Below are 18,672 nucleotides of genomic sequence, written 5' to 3'. Positions count from 1 at the left end.
ATCACCATAATGCCAGTCACGAAGCTCCAGCATCATCACTGAGTCGGGCACACGAAGGGTAGTTCGCCACATCACTTCCGCCTCGGCCACGCGTGCGCACAAAGAGCGAATGGCCTCTCCTCACTTTCGCCGCCCCACGCATGCGCACAAGCACCCCTGAACACTGGTAGCGATGGGTCGGAGCCCTGTACTTGCGCATGCGTGGCTCGATCTCCGTTGTTCACCGGGGCTTTAAGTTTGTTGCGGCTTGCTTTTTTTTTTGAGCCGGGAATTGTAAAACGTTGTCGTCGTTCTGTAAGTTTTAGTCAGCTGTCGTCAGTCAGAGGGGAGGTTCGCGAGCTGAGGTCCTGGTGCGCAGGCGTGTGACGGCGGAAGTGAGGTGCTGGGGCCGCTGCCAGCCTCCCAGCGGCTTCCTGTGAGCAGCAAGTGCTTTGTCCCAGTCTGTAACAAAGTGTCAAGTCTTTCCAGCAAATACCCAGGTAGGCGGACCGCCACAGCCCCCACCCAGCCTGTCGCCCTCTGGGGAGGGCTTGCTTGCTTGCTGGGGCTCCTGCTGCACCCGGAGCTTCGTGTGTCGAGTAGCGGATTGCTGACTGCACTGGATGCTTGTCTGCTCGGCAGTCGTTTTTAAACAGTGCACAGAAATAGGCCATTCTGTTCCACGTCGATGTCTTGCTCTCCACCCGGGCCTCCTCCCCCTCTCAGTGGCCTGAATTTACGTGTATCCGGGCAGCTCAAATCCTTGCAATATCCACAGGAGCTTTTCCTGTAACATCTAATCTTAGTTGTATAGGTGGCGGCGTGTTTTTATATTCGACTCTGAAGATAGTCTATATTTGCATTGGCAAACAGCTTTTGATGTGAAAGTGTTTGTCAGAATCCTGACCATTAAAAAGAAAATGCCAGCGATGGTTTAAATGTTACTGTGAGCAATATTGTTGGTTAACACAGGCTTTCAGTTATGCCCTGTGGTGTGTTTCTTTTTTAAATAATTTGCTTTGCTACAGCTGCGATGGGAAGGGATACAATTTTAAATTGTTGTCTCAGTAACTAATGTAGTTTAGCAGTAATTAGCCCAAAGATGTAAGTATTTCCCTCGCTTCCAATTCTTATTTGACATGAGGATGCTCCTGAGCGTGACAAACTATAATTTCTTCCCATATGCCATTGCAAATCTGTACAAAGTAAAATGAACTTTAATACCTTCATCTCACTTTGACTTTAATCAAACTTGATACTGAAGTAACTTTTAACTATATTGCACGGGTCCAGCTATTCTGCACTTCAGTTGATCAGTTACCTTCAAAATTGCAAATTCACAGACAAAACGGTGCTTTTTTTATTCATTCATGGAATGTAGGCGTAGCTGCCAAGGCCAGCATTTATTGACCCTCCCTAATTGCCTTTGAGAAGGTGGTGGTGAGCTGTCTTGAACTGCTGCAGTCTGTGCGGTGAAGGTACTCCCACAGTGCTGTTGGGGAGGGAGTTCTAGAATTTTGACAGCGACCATGAAGGAATGGCGATTCATTTCCAACTCAGGATGGTGTGTGACTTGGAGGGGAACTTGTGCCTGATGCCCTTGTCTTTCTAAGTGGTAGAGGTTGTGGATTTAGGAGAAGCTGTTGAAGAAACCTTGGCGAGTTGCTGCAGTGCATCTTGTAGATGGTACACACTGTGGACACGGTGTGCCGGTGGTGGAGGGAGTGAATGTTTAAGGAAGGTAGTTGGGGTGTCAATCAAGCAGGCTGCTTTGTCCTGGGTGACTGAATTTCAGGCCTCTAACAGCATCACTATGAATCTTCTTGCACATCAGACTGGGATGGCTTCCCAGGGGGTTGGATAGTGCGTCACATTTGTTTCTGCTTCCCACAATCGTGAGATTAGGACAGTGGTATCCAATACATTAGCCACTAGCTGCACGTGGCTAATTGGGAATCTAGATGTGGCTAATTGCATTTTTGATTCGTAAATATAAATTCAGTAATAGACATGATTGTGTATGTAAGCTTTAACCTTTTTGTCCATTTGTTGGTAAAGATGGAAAGCGCAGTGTGAACATTGTGGGTGCTTTATTTCCTTGGTTACTGTGTATTAGCTACTAAAATGGTGTGTAACACGGGTGAAAACTCCATCCTCAGCATCATGGAAACACCAGCAACACTGCATGGGGAGGGGTGATGTCATTGTCAGCTCAGCCAATCATCAGAGTAACTTTCAGGCCAGCAGAAGATAGCAAACCCAAGCAATAACTAGCAGCTCTACATGGCTTGTCATAGTAAAGGGAAAATAGCATCCAATTGCATTCTGAATGGAGAGCAGGGACGGTTTTCATTGTCCGAGTCAACATTTTCAGCAATCGCTCTGGTGAAGTCAGTGCTGCTTGCAACTGCTGGACAAAAAACTACAAGCAAAACTATTTGCTGTGTCTGATCAATTTATGCCAGAATTCTAAACTTCAGTGAATGGGAAAGACTGCAAAATATTGCACTGAATGATGGTAGATGTCTGTTAAATAAATATACATGCAAAGTACATTTACCTGTATTGCTTGTAAGGTAATTTCTACTAAAATTGGTGTATGTGGCTAAAACTGTCGCTATAGCCACGCATGTGGCTACTCTATTGGTTAAGAGCTCTGGATATGGAGGATTGTGCCCTTCGTTCTATCACTCGAAGGCAGTGTGTTGGCCTGAAACGCCCTGAGCATCATGCTAGAGTTTCACCAGATTTAATACTTTAATTAGACTTTGTTTTGTTAGTGGATGAGCTAAATACTGTGTGGTCCATATCGACTTTAATATGTTCCTTAGCTGCTGACTTGTGACCAAGTTATTCATTTGCTTTTAACTCAACTTGTGACTTATTCTCATGCTGGCCTAGTTTCAGACAATGGCAGATTTCTTGTATGACTTATTACTCCCATAGCATCTCTAAAATGCAGTGTTATTCTGATACAGATCCTTAATTTCTATGCATTGGGGATTTATTTAAGGAGGCAATGACTTACTAAATTACCACTATGTAATACTTAAATGGATACCTGCGTGGATGTTTTTTATGCACTTTGCTGCACTCCTAATATTCATGCTCTTTTGGTTTCAATTGATGCAGCTGTACATTCAACAATCTGATTGTGCTTAAAGTTCACAACTAATAGGTTTTTGGGCGCGGTGAAAGGGAGATGTTGTATGTATATGTGGTTAAAAATTCATGTAGTTTGACATCCTTGAAGTTCCTCGACTACTTTATGTCGGGTTATAAAAAAAATACTTCAATGTTCTTTTTTTCTTGTAGTGAATTATTTACAATGGCTGAGTTTAATAACTTCAACACAGATTTCTTCCAGTCAAGTTACAGCATTGATGACCAAGGGCAATCTTATGACCACAATGCTGCAGGGGATCCTTACCACAACAGGTCAGTTACTTGGGATCAGCATTCAGCTGTGCGTCAGGCTCACCAAAAGGCTTTTAGTATTTGTTGTCCATTTGCCTGCTGATAACCTGCATTTGTAAGTGTTCCTGTGACGTACAGGTTGCTGTTACTGGGTTGCTGCCGGGAAATCCTCAACAAAGCAACTAACTGTTGGGAGCTAAACTCTGGTGGTGCTATTTCTTTTTCTACAGAACGGTATATCATTGAAGAGGGACAATTTGAATGTTTTGTAACAACTATGATGATATTCGATGGGTAGCCATGGAGCTCTCTCAAATTTTTTAATTTTACAAAATAATTCTTCATATTCCCTCTCAACACAGGCATAATGGGCCAAATAGTCTCCTTCTGTGCTGTATCATTCTAGGATTCTATGGTTCAGCAATCATTTGATGGGACTATTTCCTAATTACTTCAGGCTCCAGTTTTCAGCAGTGAAAATAAACATCATTAATCTTTATATTTTCTAATTTAATACCATAACTCGGGTCTCAATTTGATATTTAACTAGATGCAATACTTGCAGTATTTGAACTGTTTCTTTTTCTTTCTCTGTTTTAGTCTTTTGATGCCATGACCATTTTTCATTTCCCCCTCTCCCTTGTTATTGTAAGTACTGCTGACATCGAAATGTTGATTCTCTAATTTGCCCTCCTGTGGCAGACTTGACCTTATATTTTCCACCCTCAATTGGAGCACTGTTCTTGAGTAGGCCTTCTGGTGCCATGTTTATTGACCTATTGTGTATCATCAGCGGTGGTTCTTGTGTCAATCTTGCGGAAGACCATTTTTTGTTAAATGGTCCCGCAACAGTAAAAAGTAAAATGTTGGAGAGAGAAAATAATTAGTCTCTGAATTCTGTCTTTCTCACTCTTGAGTCAAAGATTCAAAAACAATTAAAGGAAAAAGTAACCATAGTGGTGAAATGTGAAATACGGTGCTGAAAATAGAATGATACATTCACAGAGAAGGCCATTCGGCCCATCGTGCCTGTGCTGGCTGTTTTCGTACTGTTTGTTACATGAACCTTCACTAGACAGGCATTAGGACCCTGCGGGAGCTATTCACACACTACTGTAAACATACTGGTTCATGCTGGTTTTTGGATACCATTTTGGGAGTTGATATAAAGGGCACGGTTAGTTAGTTACCTTACTCCTGTTTCAGTTAGTCTGTTTATTTACGTACACAACACCGGCCCTTTGGTAGAGCTATCCAATTAGTCCCACTCCCCTGATCTTTCCCTATTGCCCTGTATATTAAAAAAAAATCCTTCAAGTCTTTATCAAATTCCCTTTTGAAAGTTGCTATTGAATCTGGTTCCCACCACCCTTTCTGGCAGTGTATTCCAGATCACAACTAAGTGTTTTTTTTTAAGTTTCTTCATGTTACCTTTTGGTTCTTTTGTCAAATCACCTGAAGTCTGTGTCCTCGATAACTTATAAACATCTGCATCCAATTCCCTTTAATTAGCCTTGTGGTAATTCAAAACCTTTTTTTTTAAGAAAGCGAAATAAGTCTTGTTAACAAAACTATGCTCACACTGTATTTTGGAAAATATTTTGAAATTGGAATTATGCTTTAAATGTATATATAATTATTAACAATTTTTCCATCTTTGCTGCGTTGGTTTTGACAATCACCCGTATATGATTGTAACCTGGGTTCTGGACTAAATGTTATCTCTGCCATCTCTCATTCTGAAGCTTGCTCACCACGAGCCCGGGGAGTTTGCATCGTAGGCTCTGGCCAGATACTTGGCATTTTAGTGTAACCGGTAAATGCCTGCCATTTTTTTTTTAGCAGCCAAAGGCACTTTCAGCCCACAATTACTGTGCATTAATCTTGTGTACTGGGGTCACTGAAATCGATTTTGATTCAAACTGTCCACACTAAGTGTGAATTGGTATTTTGGAAATTGATAACGTTGCTATTGGAGAAATTTATCCTGAATGCCTATCTTAAATGTTATCGTTTTTGCTGTTTCCATTTACAATGACTTTGTTCCCTTTAAGTTGTTGAGCCTAATTTGGCAGCACTTCCACAACAGTTTTGGTTTTGTAAAGATACTGGTGTACCTGTTCATACTGTCTCATCTTGGCCGGGGGAGGGACTTCTGATTGAACTGATGCTGAAAATTAGGTCGTTCTCTAAAATATCTACTGACCCTTCTGCCACTGGAAACCATTTCTCCTTATTTACTCTTCATGATTTTGAACTTCTTTATCAAATCACCTCATCATTCTCTGCTCAAAGGAGAACAACTCGAGCTTCTCCAGTCTCTCCACATAACTGAAGGCCCTCATACCTTGTAGCTTAAATCTGAAAGGTGGAAGAGGAAAACCTTCTAGAAACAGGACCTTGTTGGAGGTGGTGGTGGGCGGGTTGTTTAAGTTAAAAGCTACACTCAGAGCCTGGACAACCTTTAAGTAATGCCACGGGACATCTGGATTTTGTTTAAAAAAAATTCTAAATGGCAGATGGAGACTTGAGATCCTAATTAGTAATGTGAGAGAAGGGACTTGAAAATCTAGTCCTCTAATGTTCTGTTTTCATCTTTTTTGCATACAGGCAATATGACAGTCACACTCAGCAGGCTGGGTATTTTCATCCAACAGCGCCACAACAGCCATACACAGGACAGATCTATCAGCCGACACCAACCTTCACTCCGAGCTCTCCACAGTCAGTATATGGTAACAGTTTTGAGGATGAAGCCCCATTATTGGAAGGTAAAAATGCAGCTTTGCCTTTTTCTTCTTTTTTAAGGAACATACAGAAATATTCAGAACTGAAAGTCTTTATTTTATATTCGCAAATCCTAATGGAATGTGGATAGATGAACATAAGAAATAGGAGTAGGCCACCTGGCCCCTCAAGCCTATGCCGCCATTTAATAAGATCATGGCTGATCTGATCATGGACTCAGCTCCACTTCCCCGCCCATTCCCCATAACCCTTTATTCCCTTATTGCTCAAAAATCTGTCTATCACTGCCTTAAATATATTCAATGACCAGCCTCCACAGCTCTCTGGGGCAGAGAATTCGATAGATTTACAACCCTCAGAAGAAATTCCTCCTCATCTCAGTTTTAAATGGGCGCTCCCTTATTCTGACACTATGTCCCCTAGTTTTAGTTTCCCCTGTGAGTGGAAATATCCTCTCTGCATCCACCTTGTCGAACCCCCTCATTATCTTCTATATTTCGATAAGATCACTTGTGTAAATCTTCAGATGTAGAATACAGGATTGATGGTTGCCAAATATTTAAAAATATATTTGTGCTGTACCTGACTGTTCGCTTAGCAGTGTTCTGAAGATGGGCACCTGATTCACCTATCACAGCCATTGTGGTACCTGAGTGTTTGAGTTGCTTCTTCAATGATGCCGTTCGCTGTGTTTCCAATTTATTTTAATCTTAACTAAGACCTGGGAGTAATGAGCATCAGGAAATTGTAGCATGTATAAAGACCTGCACAGACACACAACATTGAGTCTAAAGAGTTTCTTTTGATAAAAAGGTAAACAAAATCTAAATGCTTCTTGAAAATTATGCATATTTCTTTACCTCCCCACCCTTGATTTGTGTAGACATTGTCTTCACCACAAACTCCATTCGTTAGCCACTGATAACTCCGTTCCCAAGCCACTAACTCCGTTCCTCCTTGGCAACTGGTGAGGTGGAAACTGAGTGTTTATAACCTAGGTATCTTATTTGACCCCCAAGATGAGTTTCCGACCACATATTTGCACTATCATGAAAACCTCTAACGTCACCCAATTTCGCCCCTGCCTTAGTTCATCTGTTGCTGAAACACTATGCCTTTGTTTTGTTACCTCTAGACTTGACTATTCCAACGCACTTCTGGCTGGCCTCCCATTTTCTACCCTCTCTAAACTTGAGGTCATCCAAAACTCAGCTGCCCGTGTCCTAACTCGCACCAAGTCCCGTTTACCCATCACTCCTGTGCTCGTTGACCTACATTAGCTCCAGCTTAAGCATAGCCTCGCTTTTCAGAATTCTCATCCTTGTTTTCAAATCCCTCCATGGCCTCTCCCCTTCTATCCCTGTAATCTGCTCCAGTCCTACAACCGTCAGATATTTGCCCTCCTCCAATTCTGGCCTTTTGAACATCCCCGATTTTAATCACTCCACCATCAGTGGCCGTGCCTGCAACAGCCAAGGCCCTAAGCTCTGGAATTCCTTCTTTAAACCTCTCTGTACCTCTCTTTCCTCTTTTTAAGATGCTTCTTAAAACCTGCCTCTTTGACCAAGCTTTTGGTCATCAACCCTAATATCTCATGTGGCTTGGTGTCAAATTTTGTTTGCTAATGCTCATGTGGATGCGCCTTGGGGTGTTTTACTATGTTAAAGGCAGTTTGATGTTATAGTGAGGTGCTTGGACTGCATGTAGCATATGTATCTAATGGCAGGTTTCAGACTGCAATTCGCTGACATCAGCTGTAGAACCCTAACTATGGCCTCAGGTGTGATTTGTTGCTGCAACACAGACCAGGAATCAAACGTGTGACTTTGCAGCCTCCGTGGGTTAGTGCTATGCCCAGCAATACCTTCGCCAGTAGAGAGTAGGCCTGTTTATTCCTCTTGAAAAACACCTGTGCTGAATATGCACAGAAAGCAGTTACATTATTGGGAGGATGATTTTTTTTTTAAACCATACCCGTTACTGGAAACATTTCTAGACCTTAAAATGTTAATTTTTCATGTAATTTGAAGGAAGGTAAAATTTGTATTGAATAGTTACTTTACAAACATAATATCTATCATCATCATAGGCAGTCCTTCAGAATCTAGGTAGACTTGCTTCCACTCTTAAAATGAGTTCTTAGGTGGCTGAGCAGTCCAATACGAGAACCACAGTCTCTATCACAGGTGGGACAGATAGTCGTTGAGGGAAGGGGTGGGTGGGACTGGTTTGCCGCACGCTCTTTCCGCTGCCTGCGCTTGATTTCTGAATGCTCTCGGTGATGAGACTAGAGGTGCTCTGCACTCTCCCGGGTGCACTTCCTCCACTTAGGGCGGTCTTTGGCCAGGGTCTCCCAGGTATTAGTGGGGATGTTGCATTTTATCAGGAAGGCTTTGAGGGTGTCCTTGTAACATTTCCGCTGCCCAACTTTGGCTCGTTTGCCGTGAAGGAGTTCTGAGTAGAGCGCTTGCTTTGGGAGTCTCATGTCTGGCATGCGAACTATGTGGCCTGCCCAGCGGAGCTGATCAGGTGTGGTCAGTGCTTCAATGCTGGGGATGTTGGCCTGGTCGAGGACACTAATGTTGGTGCGTCTGTCCTCCCAGGGGATTTGTAGGATCTTGCGGAGACATTGTTGGCGGTATTTCTCCAGCAACTTGAGGTGTCTACTACATATGGTCCATATCTCTGAGCCATACAGGAGCCCTGTAGACCATGAGCTTGGTGGCAGTTTTGAAGGCCTGGTCTTCAAACACTCTTTTCCATACTATGAGAGTATGGCATAGCATGTTATTATTTCTGTTTAAAACTTCTTTCTTTCTTGTTTCAAAATGTGTGTTTTTTTCCCCCAAGTAGCAGTCAGATTACATAACTTTACTGGGCAGTGCATTTATCATTCAGCTGTTGCTGAGTTCTATTTTAATGTTTTTAATGTACTTGACTTTAATTTTGTTTTTAACTTTTATAATTCTTTAGAACTGGGAATTAATTTCGATCACATCTGGCAGAAGACACTGACTGTCCTCCATCCACTGAAAGCAGCAGATGGAAGTATTATGAATGAGACTGACCTGGCTGGACCCATGGTGTTCTGTTTGGCATTTGGAGCCACATTATTACTGGTATGCAGTGTTTAGTATTTTGCTGATATGCTAATAATGCATTGTCTTGTTTTGGTCCTGAGTTCTCATACAGATGTCAGACGTCCATTATTGGATGAACAGAAATATCCCTCAATTACATATTGGGAACACTGAAGGCGCACTGTCTTTGGTCCCTGCCACAAACTCTGTTCCCTAGCCACCAACTGCATCCCTTTCCCTGGCCACATTCTAAGGCTGAATCAGACTGTTCGCAGCCTATGTGATGCTGAGCTTCCGACCCCATATCGCATAGTTCCGCCTCCATAACATCGCCCGTCTCTGCCCTTGCCTCAGCTCATCTGCTGCTGGAGCCCTCATCCCTGCCTTTGTTACCTCCTAGACTCAACTATTCTAATGCTCTCCTGGCAGGTGTCTCACCCTGCACCCTCTATAAACTTGAGCTCAACCAAAACTTTGTTGCCCGTGTCGTAACTCGTATTAAGTCCTGTTCACCCATCGCCCTTGTGATCTTTGACCTACATTGGCTCCTGATCTGGCACCGCCTTGATTTTAAAATTTTCATCTTTGCTTTCAAATCCCTCCATGGCCTCGCCTTCCTCTCTTTCTAACCTTCTCCAGCCCCACGACCCTCTGATATCTGTGCTCCTCTAATTCTGACCTCTTGCGCATCCCCAATTTTTATCGCTCCACCATTGGTGGCCATGCCTTCTGTTGCCTAGGCCCTAAGCTCTGAATTCCCTCCCAAAACCTCTCCGCTTCTCTACCTCTCTTGTTCCTTTAAGACGTTCCATAAAACCTACATCTTTGATCAAGCTTTTGGACATGTTTTAATATCTCGTGGCATAGTTTCAAATTTTGTTAGCGTTCCTGTGAAGCGCCTTGGGACTTTTTACTATGTTAAAGACAGTATATAAATGCAAGTTGTTTATACCGAGGAAATCATGCCCACCTCTCCACATTCCCATTAGCTTTTTAGGAGTTGTGCTGTTAAAACTGGACAACAGGATCACTCAAATTCCATATTTTAACCAATCTGTATTTAGACTGAAGAACTGAGCTTCTGATTCATTTTGTACTTGAAGTTACTAAATGCTGTAATCTGACTTGCATTTCAGGCTTCAGTGAACCCACTTTTCAGCCACTATACAACAGTGGAAAAGGAGATTGGCCATTTGTCAATAGATATTTTATTTTGAACCTCTTGTGCCATTTTTTAAGAAGTTGTGTTATCCTGACTGAAATTGTCTTTGGACCCAAAGCCACTTTGCCCCCACCAACCCCGGAGCCATACACGGAGTTTTATGTCCTTGTGTCGCAGAAACCAACCAAGATTAGTGCTTTTGATTGTCATCCAGTCACCCTTGCTGAAAGAGTGATTATGAACATCAATTGAGGGGGAAAAGCATAGCTCTACTCAGCCATGCTAACTCTCTGTGGTTGAATTCACCCCTCCCCCTTTGCCAGCGCTCACTTTACAGATTAAGGTTATCCACCTTCTGCAAAGTAACAGAGATCTGCCTAATGCTGAAGTACTTTATCCCACCATGAATCTTTTTTTCTGAAGTGAAGTAGTATGGAGAGGGGTAAATTGAAGGGGGTTTTGATGAGCTTTTGTACGTATCAAGGTGACTGACTACAATCCTGAGAAAAGGAACATCCATGGTCAGCATTGAGTTCAATATCAGATGCAGCATGGGCTAGATGCAGAGAAAGCTTGTAAGGTGGCCAAAAGCATACACCTGAACTGCAAAGTCAAATTTACACCAACTTTTTTACTCTTTGCTACTAAATTGACTGTGGTGTTGCCCAGGGTCAGTTGATGAATATATTTTTTTATATAATATAGATACACATACAATGGTAGCAAACTTCGGACAGAGACTCGAGATAGAGAAGAAAATACTCCAGAGCCACATATTGGCCAGAGCCCGGTAACTACGTTTTGTAGGAAATGTTGACATTGCAATTTATAACAGAAAATGTGACCAAAACGTTGTGACGAAGCAGTAAAGTTAGTGGACAGGAAGTGCACAGCATTTATAACATTTTGATAAATAATCTGGATTTTCTGTTCTTTATACCTAAAATTTAAAGTACTGGGAATTTTCACACCAAAAAAGGAGACATTCCAGCCTAAATACTGCATCCAAGGAAAGCATTGAATCAAGTGTGAACTTCTAATACTAATTTTTATAATTGTTAACCTGTTGGTTTTTTTTGTATAAAATGATTGCAATATTTTACCACCGTTCTTACAAATGTGGTGTTTATGCTGCCTCAAAAACAGAATGGCTGGTTTCTATATGGTGTCTTGTGATTATGTAATATATTTCTATATCAAGTACACTTTGCCTTTTTAATTCTTTCTAGGTTGGTAAAATCCAGTTTGGCTATGTGTATGGTATCAGTGTGATTGGCTGTCTCGGTATGTACTGTCTGTTGAACCTGATGAGTATGACCGGAGTCTCCTTTGGCTGTGTAGCCAGCGTCCTTGGATACTGTCTGCTTCCAATGATTATCCTCTCCAGCTTTGCTGTGATTTTCTCCTTGCAGTAAGTATCCACCCTGATTGAAGTGTAGATTTTTAATTGAAACTTCCCAGTGATGATGCTTCACTTGTAAATGTATAAACGATTAAATGGGTTGTGGTACCAGCTTTTATGATTCTGTGAGCAGTATTATTATGCAAATCCTACTGTAGTTTTATCATGTCTGTAGATATTGGGATAAGTATTTTGTGTGTACATATACTTTCCTATATGTGTAGACAATCTTCTTCACAATCGAGTATGCATGCACATCTGTTTACATTTAAGAATGTATTTTGTCTTAATACTAAAACCTGTTCAGTAGTGGAGTACTTTAGTGCACTAATGTGAACTAAATGCAGATTTAATGTTGCAGTCATTTTAACATGATGCGTGTCTGACCTCTTGTGTATATTGCAGGAGGGCTGACTGAATTAGCAAATGCTTTTGTATTTGCATTGCTGTGTCACTTCAGGTAACCAGTTTCAGTAACTGTGTTCATATCCTGGAATGGGTGGGGAATGAAAGCGGAAGTACATTTGCAGTTACACTTCATGCAAATGGCTCCTACAGGACAAATTTAGAATGGTATTGACAGCTATGGCAGAAGTCCATGGTCAGACTGACTGCTCCAGCGTGGAGAGCCTATCGGGACTTGCAAGCAGAAATGAAGGATGTGCAATAACAGAATGCAAAATGAAAGTTCTGGAGCAGACCCAAATTCTAAGATGTTTTTTTGCTTATTGTGCACATCTGCCACTGAAAGAAGTGTGGAAGTTAAAGGTAGATTCATACTATAAATGCTGCTGTTCAGCAGGAGTTGGAGGCTGTGATTATTTCCTGGGGATGTGGCTTCCTGCTGTGCCTCCAAAAGCAGTGATTTATGTTCCTGTGTACTAAAGAATACATGCTGACTATACTGGCTTTGACTATGTCTTCCCAACAAAATGGGACAGGGTTATGGGATTTAGATGTAGCTGTGCAAATGTCAAGCGCAGGCTCCTGGGTGGTAGACGCATAGGATTCAAGTTCCATGTTGATGCACGGAGCCAGTGTTACTAACAGGACAGTATAGCAGAATAATAAAAGAGGCTTGAAACCAGGGGTTAGATCAACAGATGAAAAGTTAAAGACTAATACTGTTTTTTTTTGAAAACCAGTGTCACGTGTTAAACATTGCAAAGTAGCTTATTTGTGCAAATTATTGGTATAAAATTAACCTTTCTAAAATGTTGTTAAAATTGTTGCATCAACTCTTAATTCCTGGATTTCACCACGCTGATATTTTACTTTTGAAAATTATTTCTGCAGTGTGTTTATGGCAAGGGGAGTTCCAAAATGTATTTCCCTATGAAAGACAAGGTGTGGAGAAAAACTAAAACAAACATTAGAACATAACATAAGAAATAGGAACAGGAGTAGGCCATACAGCCCCTCGAGCCTGCTCTGCCATTCAATAAGATCATGGCTGATCTGATCATGGATTCAGCTCCACCTCCCGGCCTGCTCCCCATAACCCCTTATTCCCTTACCAGTTAAGAAACTATCTCTGTCTTAAATTTATTCAATGTCCAAGTTTTCACAGTGCTCTCTGAGGCAGCAAATTCCACAGATTCACAACCCTCCCCAGGCTGTGGGAGGAGGAAAAGGGGAATTAAATCTGCATGGGTTACACTTTTGTGTGTCTGATGTGCAGAAACCCATCAACACATCTAGAGTCTCTGATTCAAGGTAAAGAGAAATCTACATGCACCTATAGGATTTCTGTTTGCCCTTTATGAAATACATGCACTATAGCTGTAGGGACACATCACACTTAAACCCATGCTGGCTGGTCATTCATAATTTGCCTTTAACTTCTGCACTTGTTTCAGTGGCAGATGTGTACAATAAGCAGAAAATCATCTTCAAATTTGGGTCTGCTCCAGAACTTTCATTTTGCATTCTGATTTTCCACATCCTTCATTTCTGCTTACATGGACTTGCCTGGTTCAAGTATTTATTGGCCCAGAAATTCTGGTCGGCTGCTTCCTGCGGGTGATCGATGCGCACCTACCTGTTCCTGCTGCGCCCACATGAGTTCCCGGTCCTGAGGCCTCCACTGACTGCACATCAGGACGTGGGCAGGGCTGGTGCTGCAGTCACATGGCTCTGGGCAGCCAAATCAAGGTAAAGTATGTTCTCATTCATAATAAATTATTTATGTATTTTTTTAAATTCTGATTTTTTTTTAAAGTTTTTTAAATTATGATTTAAAATAAACTTGCCATAGTGGGGAGGGTTTTTAAACAATAAAATAAATTTTATAATATTTTTGTGTATTTTAAAACACTTATGGCTGTAAAAGTAGGCTATGTGTCTGCTTTTATCAGGCGCAAGAGTTTTCAGGACATCTGGGCAAGATATGGGTAAATAACACAATCTTGCCCATGCGAATGTCCTGGCTGCTGAGATGCGTTGGATTTGTCAAGCTCCAGCTTGACCGATCGGAAAAAACGGTTTTCAGCGCATGCACATTTTGTGCTGAAAACCGGCTTTTGCGATGCCTTCCCGGGTCCGTGTACACTCTGTACGGACCTGGGAAGCAGGAATTTCTGGGCCAATGACAAATTCCCTGGAACAGAATTAATCTGGTTTCATACTTCCATCATCAGGTATTTTAATGTCATTGAATACAGATGAGAAAGACCAAAGAACAGGTTGTGTCCAGGAAAAACAGTTTTATATACAGGAAACTCTCCTTTATACGGAAACTCTCCTTTATACGGATCTAACGGAATTTAAAATAACTGTCACACACACGAATATCTCGCTCACTTCAACTAATACAAACGTGAACAGGTTGCTCAATTATACATAAATTGACGCAGGCATGGACTTTTCAACTGCCACGTGCATTGAAAGCAGTTCAAGCAGTCGGGTGTACAATTTAAGATGTCGTGACAGCACTAAAAGGAAACATTGAGCATTCAGCAGAAATTGGAAATTATAAAGAAGTCTGAAGCTGGCAAAAGTGTGCGTACTTTGATGGACGAATATGAAGTTGGATCGTCAACAATTTACGATATCAAGAAGCAAAAGAAAGATTTAGAAAGTTTCACCGATGCTTCTGAATCTTCCGTCAAGGCAATGTCCCGCAAGAATTTGCGAAAGTCGAAGCTTGACAAACTAGACCAAGTGCTTTATGAATGGTTTTCTTTGAAAAGGTCTGAAAGTGTGGCAATTTCAGGGCCAATGATTACAGCAAAGGCCAAGAATTTCAAGATGAGAATGAATCTAACTGAAGAGTGCATTTTTCAGAAGGCTGGCTCACACATTTTAAGCATCGCCACGGCATTCGCCAGCTGGATGTGTCGGGCGAAAAAAAATCAGCAATGAGGCTGCACAGAATTATTCAAGAACATTTGCTGAAATGGTGCAGGAAATGAAATTGACTGCAGATCAAATAAACAACGTCGATGAGACTGGCTAACTATGGAGGTGTTTGCCAACTGCTACGTTGGCTGCAGCTGGGGAGAAGGAAGCTGTAGGCTTTAAAATGAATAAGGAAGTTAACAATCTTGAATTGTGCCACAGCCTCTGGAGAACATAGACTTCCACTTTGTGATTGGCAAATCAAGGAAACCACATGCTTTAAAAGGAATTGCTCATTTACCAGTTAGTTATAGGGCTCAGAAAAGTGCGTGAATAGACAAGGACATATTCATCGAATGGTTTTCAACAGAATTTGTCCCCCAAGCTCAAACGTGAAGAAAATAGGCAAACCTAATGGAAAGTGTGTGCTGCTTCTGGACAATTGCAGAACACACACGCATGAGTCAAAATTAGTGTCTAGTTGTGGCAACATCTTCGCATGCTATCTGCCCCCCAATGTGACCTTGCTCATTCAACATATGGATCAGGGTGTCATACAAAACTTCAAGTGCCACTATAGGAATAACTCCATGCGCAATTGATTAATAGCGATCAATCAACCTCTGATTCCCAGAGAGCATACAATATTAAAGATGCCATCTATGCATGCTCGCTGGCATGGAGAGAAGTAAAAAACGCTACATTGAAGAGGTGTTGGCACAAGTTGTGGCCCAATGTCATATTCGAAGAGTGCTTCTGATGACGAAGAATTCAAAGGTTTTTATGTACAATTTAATAAATAAAACAGGCTGTAAAAGAAATCGTGGAGATTGTCAGCAGTGCACACGAAACAAACACACTTAAATCCCGAGCAGAAGACGACATTGCTAAGTGGATAGATGTTGACATCGAAACATCAGTAACACAAACTCTTACTGATGAGGCACTTATCGGCATAGTCACCAATAAAGACACATCTGACGAGATGAGCGATTCAGACAATGAAATTGAAGAAAAACACAAAGACTTTGGACACGCGCTGAAGAAGTAATGAAATATGTTGTTGGTTTCTTTGAGGAGAATTCTCATTTTACTTCTCACTAGGTTCTGCAAACTCATATCATCCACAACATTTTAATTTAGAAGAAAATGAATTCATTTAAACAAGCCGATATAAGATCGCTATTTTAAAAATCAAGCTCAGTTTTAACAGAATAAAATAATTTTTAATTTCAAAACATTATGAATCAATTTTCATTTATTTTATTACGTTCATGTTCAAATAACAGAACCACCCACGAAGATTTAGTTCATGTCACCTTCAAATATTAGCTTTAAAATGTAAACTCGCCCTATCGGAGAATTCGTTTACCCGGAATTGCCGAATTCCCGAGCGATCCGGATGAACGAGAGTTTCCTGTATTTGGAAATGGCTAGGTCAAATGAAAACTTAACAATTTTCAAAATACTAAACCTCTGCTATTCAGGTTTACATGTTACAATATCGTGGGTATATTCAATGTTTTTCAAACTTATCTGAAAAATTAACACATTTTAACTGCTGCTCAAATTGATTCTGTTGTAAAACAAATTTGCCGCTTAAGGGAGCTTGCACGAGTAGAAGACATGTTGGTATAAATGTGAGCAATTTAAAACAAAGCTTTTATACATGCAAAGTATGATTTAATTAAATATTTCAGGACCGTGAAACATTGTTTCTTGTAGGTGCTTCAGAAGTTAGTGTCTTAATTAGCTGATCATAAACTGCAGCTGTACATCTGTTCTACAGCAACAATAGGTGCTCAAGGCAGATGGTAAATGCACATCAGCACTTCTCGTTAAAATTTTACAGTCATTATTTTGATACTGTAGAAAAGCTGAATATTTTGTCAACTCCTCAGCAGTATTCAGAGTTGAATCATACCAACTTTTATATAGAACTGTTCTGGTTTTCAATCAAATTCTTATTACGGAGCTCAAAGGGTGCCTCTCTTCACCATGCTTGCACTGCCATCTGCTGGGAATGGCACAGACTACATGACCTGTCCTATTGACTGAATACAATTTTAAATTCTTCCATTCTGTTCAATTTTACTATAGGAAATCTTTTACTTTTTAAATTTTGTTCTAATTATTAAAACAAGAAAATTAACATTAGATGCAAATTAACATTTGGTGTATTTGAGACAGTTGCCTAAGTCGGAAAGGAATTTATTTAAACATTTTATATAGAATACCAAATGATAATGTTTTCTTTTTCCTCCAGAGGCATGCTGGGCATAGTTACTGCTGCTATGATTATTGGCTGGTGCAGTTTGTCGGCTTCTAAAATCTTCATCTCTGCCTTGGCGATGGAGGGACAGCAATTACTGGTGGCATATCCATGTGCTTTATTATATGGAGTTTTTGCTCTCATCTCGGTTTTCTAGATGTCTTTGTGAATGGACTATGACTCCATGTTCTGAACTCAAACAGAAACAGATGCAAACCCCCTGTCATTCAAATGGTTTAAAAACTTTCCAGCTTCCTGCCAACAAAATAGTTGAGACTTTTCTTATTCCAAGTTTCTGGGGAAGCAATTGGATAAACACATTGTGTTCTTAAATTTCTTCTTTAAAATGCCTATTTCAGTGGTTGAAGATGTCATGAGTACAGATTGGAAATCAAAATATTTTGTCACCACTTTTGGCCACAGGTTTCACTAATGAGGATTATCATAATATATTAAGTGATTTATGCCTCCACCTTGTAATGCAGTTCCATCATAATTCAAGCATGGAATTTCCACTGGTTCAGACGTAATGTTTATTTTTGTGAGCTGGGTTGTCAGGACCACCAGAAAGTATTCCTTTAAGAACAGTGTAAATAGAACAATATACAGTACTCTGTGACATTTATATCTGCAGCAAGAACTGAGTGCAATACTGAGAAACATGCACTATTTAAATCAAAATTATATTTCCATCTTCTTCCTTTCGGTCGATGGACCAAAATAAATTTCTCTCTGGAGTGAGGAAAATTGAATACTGGGATTGAAAATATGATGTGTACACTCTAATGTGATTGGTCAAGAAATATCCCAGTCCAACAGATAGCAATTTCATGTCTTGTTTTACTGCATGAATAGTTATAGTTTGCAAATTAGTCACCATTTTACCACAGTGTTTATCTGCCCCATGGAAAAAATAACGATCTTCTTCCAGCTCCAAACTGTAAATTTCAAATATTTGTTTTCTTTTATATTTCCTGTTTATTTTTCTTCTCCTGTTTTAAGCATCTTGCCCGATCCATTACATTTGTAATAAATTGGTTAATCTCTGGTTCAACATGTGTAGTGCTATTATTTTATCAGTAACTTGATGAAACCCTATTCTGAACGAACGGATTAAAATTTGCTTTCCTGGAAGTACTAATGAGCTATCCTGTTAAAGCACTGCTCCGAATAAATTGTGGTTCAGTATCCAGCTTCTGGATTTATTTAGTTATTTGAATTCACATTGTTGGGTGGAGTTTCTGCTCTGGGCAAAGCTTTGTTCCAATGAAAA

General features: G+C 40.7%; 1 protein-coding gene across 1 annotated transcript; it reads left to right on the top strand.

The window, feature by feature from the left end:
• The first annotated feature begins 371 nt into the window (after positions 1–371).
• Positions 372–18,453, top strand: yipf5 (Yip1 domain family, member 5). The gene is made up of 6 exons (XM_070878241.1): positions 372–479; positions 3,295–3,417; positions 6,007–6,167; positions 9,118–9,263; positions 11,616–11,797; positions 17,394–18,453. The coding sequence occupies exons 2-6, from the start codon at positions 3,308–3,310 to the stop codon at positions 17,554–17,556; spliced, it is 762 nt and encodes a 253-aa protein (XP_070734342.1). The 5' UTR covers positions 372–479; positions 3,295–3,307; the 3' UTR covers positions 17,557–18,453.
• Positions 18,454–18,672: the final 219 nt, after the last annotated feature.

The sequence above is a fragment of the Pristiophorus japonicus genome, chromosome 4 (genome assembly GCF_044704955.1).
Source record: "Pristiophorus japonicus isolate sPriJap1 chromosome 4, sPriJap1.hap1, whole genome shotgun sequence".
Lineage (NCBI taxonomy): Eukaryota > Metazoa > Chordata > Chondrichthyes > Pristiophoridae > Pristiophorus > Pristiophorus japonicus.
Note: the sequence above shows the minus strand (reverse complement) of the source record. Positions and strands in the feature narration are given on the sequence as shown.